Here is a 7,484-nt window from a genome sequence, read left to right as displayed (position 1 = left end):
GCAATTTGGAAGCCAACCAGTGTCTCTATCATCAGTATAAAGTGAACTCTAAATACCTATATGTTTTGTTACACCCCCACAGGGGTTATAGCCCCCCCAACAAAGGCCAAATGGCTTCTGAAAGGGATACCACCCCCGCTTGCTCCCCCATGCCCCCAGATTGCTGCCCTGCCTGGCCCCAGCCCCTGCTTGCTGCCCTCCCGCCAGCCTCTAGCACTTAAAAACAAATAAATAATTTTTAAAAGTTGCTACTCACCAGCAGTAGCAGGGGCTGCGGGGGCTCTGGGTCTTAATGGCAGACCCCCCCCTCCCACATGCAGCATGGGGCTGCTACAGCTGTCACCCTGCCCCACGCTGTGCGGTGGGGGGAGAGGGGCATTGACCCCAACAGCAGTTGCTACTGCTGGTGACTGTGGGGAGGGGACGGAGTTGGATTTTTTTTGAATCGCTGGGATTCTGGGGCCAGGTAGGGCAGCGACCACTTCTTTCCGCTGCAGGTTTTTTAACCCCTTGATATCCAGGAGTCTAATTTTGCCCCCGCATGTGGCTTTGAGGTGCTGCAAGGTGCATGTGCACACTCGTCTGGACTCCCCCACTGGGGACACAATCCACAAAAGCAAAAATTAAATCAAATCTTATCATGATACAGCAGTCACCTAGCTGGGACAAGGTGCATCTAGAGTTCTGGTTTCTTCTCCTAGGACACAAGATTTTTAAGATCCTCCTAGACAAAGCCTTCACTGGGACAACATAGTTGGGGCTTGTCCTGCTTTGAGGAGGGGGTTGGACTGGATGACCCCCTGAGGATCCTTCAACCCCAATTTTCTATGCTTTGTATGATTTTTATAGCAGCACAAGCATGTTGCATTAAGTCACAGAATAATACTATAAAGAGCAATCTGATCAGAGACCGGGACCCAGTGCCTGTGATCCACCAAACCCCTCCCCCACCCGATCCTTTTCAGCAGTCATACCCCCCAGCCATTTATAACCCAATCTGTATCTGTGCTTTTGATTATTCTCCCCCAGATGCAGCAACTTGCATTTATTTCCTTGAACTTCATCCTGTTCTTCCAAGCCCAGCTCCCCAATCTATGCAGATTCATCTGAATTATGTTTCTATCCTCTAAAGTGTTTGCACTGAATTCCAGTTTCACATCATCTGGATACTTGCCTGTATATTCTGTCATTCAAATAATTGATTACACCAAACAGTAAACAAAAGTCTTCCATTCATCATCTTGCAATTGATGACATTTATTTTAGGTGTCACAGATGGTAAAATTGATGCGTGAAGCATTGCTTTCCTGCTTCAAAAGTGTTAACACAAAATGACCCAAATCAAGTGTCATTGTAGGTACAAAGCTACAGAATTAACCCACCACCTTCATTTTTGGTAAATAGGTTGCACACGATAGTATGAAAACAAGAATTTCATGACTTAATTATAAAAGAAACATAAGTAAACCAAAGTCATGAAAGAAAGATGGACATATTGTTCTTGGACTGGATCAGCCTGTGGAGCAGTTTCTTCAGGGCGTCTTGGATCTCCTTGTTCCTCATGCTGTAGATGACGGGGTTCATCAATGGAGGAACCACAGAATACAAAACAGTTCCCAGGAGATACAAAGCGGGAGGGGCATCAGAGATGGGCTTTGTGTAGGCAATGCCACCAGTGGAAAGAAGCAGGGAGACCACAATCAGGTGAGGAATGCAGGTGGAGAAGGCTTTCTGCCGGCCCTGCTCCGAGGGGATTCTCCACACTGCGGTGAAGATCTGAACATACGACACAACAATGAAAGCAAAACAGCCTAAAGCTAAACACAAACTGAAGACAAGAGCTGCCAGCTCTCTGCGGTATGTGTCAGAGCAAGAGAGCTTGAGCAGCTGGGGCACTTCACAGAAGAACTGGTTGATGATATTTGAGTGGCAGAAGGGTAGACTGAAGGTGTTCCCAGTGTGCAGGGCAGAGTAGATGACACCAACAGCCCAAGCACTAGCAACCATCTGGACGCAAGCTCTCCTGTTCATAATTATCCCATAGTGCAGTGGCTTGCAGATGGCAATGTACCGATCATATGCCATGATGGTAAGGAATGAAAAATTGACTGCACAAAAGGACACGAAGAGAAAAACCTGGGACACACACCCATCATAGGAAATTGTCCTGGTGTTTAAGAGAGAATTGGCCATGGATGTAGGGACAATGACAGAGATGGATCCAAGGTCAAGGATGGACAAATTTGCAAAAAAGTAGTACATGGGGCTGTGGAGGTGGTGGTCCATAGTTACAACAGTGATGACAAGGAGGTTCCCCACCAGAGCTGCCACGTATGTCACTAGAATGATGACAAAGTGTAAGATCTGCAGGTCCCAAGTGTCAGAGAAGCCCAGGAGGAGGAACTCGGTTACAGTGGTGCAGTTGGCCATCTTCTTTCCCAGGGCACCGTGCAAGTCCTGGGTATAGTAGAACAAGGGCAGTGGTAAGGAGGAGAGTTACAAATACAGTGGCTTTGATATTCCCATCAATAATGTCTCCAAATTTCATGGTAAGAATGTAGATCTGCCATTTTTTGCCCTATGGATAATCTTTTTTTTTTTTTTTTTGCTTTTTTTGCTTTAAATCTGAAAGTCTATGGTTTTCAATTGATATCATCTAGAAAATGTATGCTGGAAATGAATATATGTGAAATAAAATATATTATATAAAAAGATAAAGTCCTTAAAGGCCCCATTCCAACCCCTTGCTCCCTCCCATCTCACACCCAATAATGTGAATTAATAGCAAATTTATCTGAATTAATAGCAAAAACATTTGAAATATCTTCATTCATTCTTGTAGCTTTGAATCTATTATACATAAAATGCAGAATGATTTGTGTAGCCAGGTTTTCCAACATTAATGCTCCTAAATCTCCTTTGCATCTTACTAAGACAGGACACTTCAGTGATGCAGAAAACTTACTGAAATTGTTTTTGTGGAAATGTCTTGATCTCGTGTCATATCCAGGTATGCCCTGCAGAGATCCTTTGCTCTTGTCCAGTTGATCTCTCAGATCTCCTCTGCACCGACCACTAGTCGAGATCCACAAAAGCACAGCTAACTTAGAGGTCTCTCTCTGCTCCCTCTGTCACTGAATGACTGCAGTAAATCCAACCAGGTTTCTGAGTGTGCAGCTGACCTCAACCCTGCCTTGTAGAAAAGGAGTGAAGCAAGATGCAATTTTTCACCTGTTTTCTTCCAAAGGCTCATGGGACTCATTCCCTGGAGTCCTGCACAGCTCAGAAGGAAAAGCCCAGATGTAAACAGTCTGAGCTGTATCGATGTTAGCAGAACAACAGAGCTGTGCTCTGGTTTAATCTCCCTCACAACACAAGTCACGGGATCTCTGAAAAGGCCCTGAGCTTCTCTATCTGGCTCTGTTGTCCCAGTTAGCCAGCCTGGGCACCTTAGCGTGCAGGGAGGCACCAAGTTGCAATTGGGTTAGTTCCTATGTAGTTTTGCATGAGAAAATAACATGAGGAAAAAAATCAGGTTGTAAGGTGCAAAAAACCAATAATTTTAAATGTAATTCATATATTCCATAACTCAGACAAACAAGCTCCATTGCAAAGCATCACATTGACAAAATATTATCTCAGCAATCATTAGTAGGGTCCTAGTTCTGTGTCTACTGTCATGAATATGACAGCCCCTCAGACCACTTTCCCTTGAGTCATATACATCCAAGGTCCCAGCTCCACCGCATTTCTTCCACCATCAGCTTCCCTTGAACCCAGCGGTGTCAAACACAGATGGACCACATATGCCACATCCAGCCCACAGGGGTGCTCTAGTGGAGGCATTGGATCCTCTGGATCCTCTGCAGCTGCGCTGGCTCCTGCCCCACTTACCTTTGGGGGGATCAGCTGCTGCTGCCTCTGCTGTTGCTTCTCAGCCTCTGCCGCCTCAGGAACATTGCAGGGGGCACACGTGCTGAGAGCCCACACGTGTGCCCAGTCAGCCTCCTCTCCCTCCTACTGCACCCAACTGCATAGACCTCAAGGAGCCCAAGAATTGTATTCCAGAGTCCTTCCCGGTACCCTTCAGACAGCGCTGTTCGAGGATGCCTGACTTCACTGAACTTTGTAGAAAGAAAAGCTTGCTGTGTATCAGGCATCAGAGGGGACTGCCAATAAGTTGCCGATGTGAATTGCTTTTGTCTGTCATTTTTTGTTTTGTTACTACGCGTAGTTGTGTTTTTGTTAAGTCAATAAACTTTTCTTACCTTTCTACCCCCGACCACACTCTCAATCCCTGAGCCCTCCACAGGCAGCTGAGACAGTAGTCAATCATGACTCCCAAAGTCCCTTTCATCCATAGTGCTAACCAGCGTAGCACTGCCAAGCCTATAAGCATGCTGCAGGTTTTTCTTCCCAAGGTGGAGAACCTCACATTTTTCAGTGTTGAACACCATCAAGTTCTCATCCACCCATTTCATGAGCCTGTCAAGGTCAGCCTGGATTGCCTTCCTGTCCTCAGGTTTGGATGCTTTACCCCAAAGTATGGTGTCATCGGCGAACTTGGCCAGCCCGCTTCTGACACCAGTGTCTACATTGTTGATGAAGATGTTAAACAGTATAGGCTCTAGGACAGAGCCTTGAGGGACCCCGCTGGTCACAGCGCACCACGAAGATTGACTTTCATCAACCACCACCCTCTGGGTCCTGCCACAGAGCCAATTTCCCAGCGAGCAGATCATGGTGAGTTTGAGGCCGTAGTTAGCCAGTTTTGCCAAGAGGTGATCATGGGATATCAGATTGAAGGCTTTTTTAAAGTCAAGATATACAACATTAATCTTTCCCCCTTGTCCAGGTGATAGGTCACCTGGTCATAAAAGTAAATGAGATTGCTCAAGCAGGACCTACCCACAACAAACCCATGCTGGGTTTCCCTCAGGATGTTGCCATCAGCTAGCCTGTATAGGATGGCCTGTTTCATAATCTTTTCCAAGACCTTCCCCAGGATAGAGGTCAAGCTGATGGGCCTGTAGTTTGCCAGATCTACTTTCCTCCCTTTCTTGAAGATAGGCACCACATTGGTCTCCTTCCAGTTCTTGGGCACTTCACCAGAGCGCCAAGAGTTCTTGAAGATCCATGCCAGGGGCTGGGCTATGATGCCTGCCAGCTCCTTGAGCACCCTTGGTTGTAAACTGTCAGGGCTGGCTGACTTGAAGGTATCTATCCTGTCAAGGTGTTCCTTCACAAGGTCAGCTTTGATGGAGGGTAAGGAATTTCTCTACCCGGGCATCCCTGACCCACAGTGGGCTGGGGTGTTCCATGGGACTGGGGAAAAACTGATAGAAAGTATGCATTTAGCAAGATTGCTTTTTCATGGGCATCAGTTTTCAGTTGCCCCATCTGGTTTAGCTGGAGTCCAATGTTGCCCCTGCTTTTCCTCTAGCTCCCCACATATCTAAAAAATGACTTTTTATTGTCCTTGATACTTGTAGCTAGCTGGAGTTCCATCGCAACCTTGGCTTCCCTGGTTTACTCTCTGCAGGTCCAGACCAGAGTATTCCTCCTTGGTGGTGGTTCCAGTCCTTCATCTTTTGTAGGTCTTTCTTTTAAGATGCAGGAGGTCCACTAGTTCCCTGGAGAGCCAAGGGGGCTGCAGTGCCCTTTTGCTGCCTTTCCTTTGAGAAAGGATAGACTTTGCTTGTGCATCCAGGGTTGCTCCCTTGAGGAGCAACCACTTGTCCTGAACTCCCCTCCCCTTTGAGTTGTGGCCCTTTAGCGCCTCCCTGACAAGCCTCCTGAGCTTGTCAAGGACTTCTGTATTACTGACTGACTTGCCAGCTTTATGGTGGATGGTGAAGGTGATCAGCTCATGGTCACTGTCACCCAGCTTCCTTTCGATCATTAGGTCACTGATTAGGTCATCTCCAGTTGCCAGTGCCAGGTCGAGCAGCACTTTACCTCTTGTCAGCCCATAGACTTCCTGAGTCAGATAGAGGTCATCCATGCATGAGAGAAAGCTTTGCAACCAATCAGCTTTGGCTGAGTGCTCCTCCCAGGAGATGTCTGGGTAGTTAAAGTCTCCCATGACAACCATACACTGGGAGTGCAGGATTTCAGCCAATTCCCAGGGAAACTCCTGGTCAAACTCTTGACCCTGGGTAAAGGGTCTGTAGTAGACTCCCACCATAGTGTTCCCTGTTCGTGTTCCCCATGGATTTTAACCCAGAGGGTATCAAGTCTTCCACCGTGGGTGCCAATGTCACCTTGCAGGACTGCGTAGCTTTCCTTAACATAGAGATCTACACCCCCACCCCTTTTGTCCACTCGATCCCTCCTGTACAGGGTATAGCCATCTATACCTTTGGCCCAGTCATGGGTGGAGTCCCACCAGGTCTCTGTTATCCTTGTGACATCATGGTTATATGCATTTAGCAGGAGGACAAGTTCCTCCTGTTTATTCCCCAAGCTCCTGGCATTTGTGTATAGGCATGCAAGTGTCCCCTTGGGGGCCCTAGCCTTGCCTACAGTTCATTCCAGGGCTGGGTCAGGGGTCAGTACTCTTTAGTGCCTTCGCCTGCTGGCTTTGCAAAGGTTGCTCAGCAGGCCAGCATTGGCAGTAATCCCCTCATTCCCGGGCGGGCTTAGTTTAAAGGATGGAGCAGGTCAGCCAGTCTGGCTGAGAAGAGCCTCCTCCCCAGCTGAGAGAAGTGGAGGCCGTTCCTTGCCAGCAGCTCACTACCTCTGTCACCAAAGAGCGGACTGTGTTTACAGAAGCCAAAGCCTTCCCAATGATACCAGTGCCGCAGTCTTTGGTTTACTCCCAGGATCCTCCTCTCCCTCCTCAGCCCATAGCCTGAGACTCGGAGGATCAAATAAAATGCCACCTGCACCCCCAGACCCTTTAGCCCTGCTCCCAAATCCCTGTAGTGCTTCATGACCCAGCTGGGAACTCTCCGAGCCATGTCATTTGTGCCCACATGGATAAGGGGCATAGGGTAATGGTCAGTGGACCAGAGGAGCTTGGGGATATTCTCCACAGTGTCTCGGATTTGGGCTCTCGGGAAGCAGCAAACTTCCCAGGCTAAGGGGTCAGGGTGGCAGATTGCCCACTCAGTCCCCCTCAGGATGGTGTCTCCCACGACAAAAACTTTGTTTTGTTTTGGGGAAAGCAGGGGCAGTAGCTACTGTACAGCCTGTGTTGGCTGGAGGAGCTGGCAACTCAGCAGGCTCTGCTGGGGCTGCAAGAGGTTTGTATCTGTTGCAAGGCTTCAGCGAGGCAGGGGCCTTGGTGCAACAGGCCTTGTGGCCCTTGACCACCTTGGTCTATCCCCTTGGCTGGACAGTGAGGGAGGTCCTTGAGTCCTCCTTTGCCCTGGAGGGCAACCGTGGTCTACCTTGTATCTCCTGGGGGAGAAGGGCCTGGCAGTAGGAGTCAATCTCCTCCTTGTGGTCCCTGGTGGCACGGAGTCTCTGGACTGTGGCTG

The 7,484-nt window shown here is 48.3% G+C and overlaps 1 protein-coding gene across 1 annotated transcript; it reads right to left on the bottom strand.

Annotated features, from left to right (window-relative positions):
- Positions 1–1,503: 1,503 nt before the first annotated feature.
- On the bottom strand, positions 1,504–2,430 carry LOC132243917 (olfactory receptor 14C36-like; the record flags this gene model as incomplete). The annotated part of the gene is made up of 1 exon (XM_059714409.1): positions 1,504–2,430. A coding segment is annotated over exon 1 (927 nt), but the record flags the coding sequence as incomplete, so codon positions are not given.
- Between the last annotated feature and the right edge of the window lie 5,054 nt (positions 2,431–7,484).

Source organism: Alligator mississippiensis, chromosome 11 (assembly GCF_030867095.1).
Source record: "Alligator mississippiensis isolate rAllMis1 chromosome 11, rAllMis1, whole genome shotgun sequence".
NCBI classification, from domain to species: domain Eukaryota; kingdom Metazoa; phylum Chordata; order Crocodylia; family Alligatoridae; genus Alligator; species Alligator mississippiensis.
This window is presented reverse-complemented; position numbering and strand designations above follow the sequence as displayed.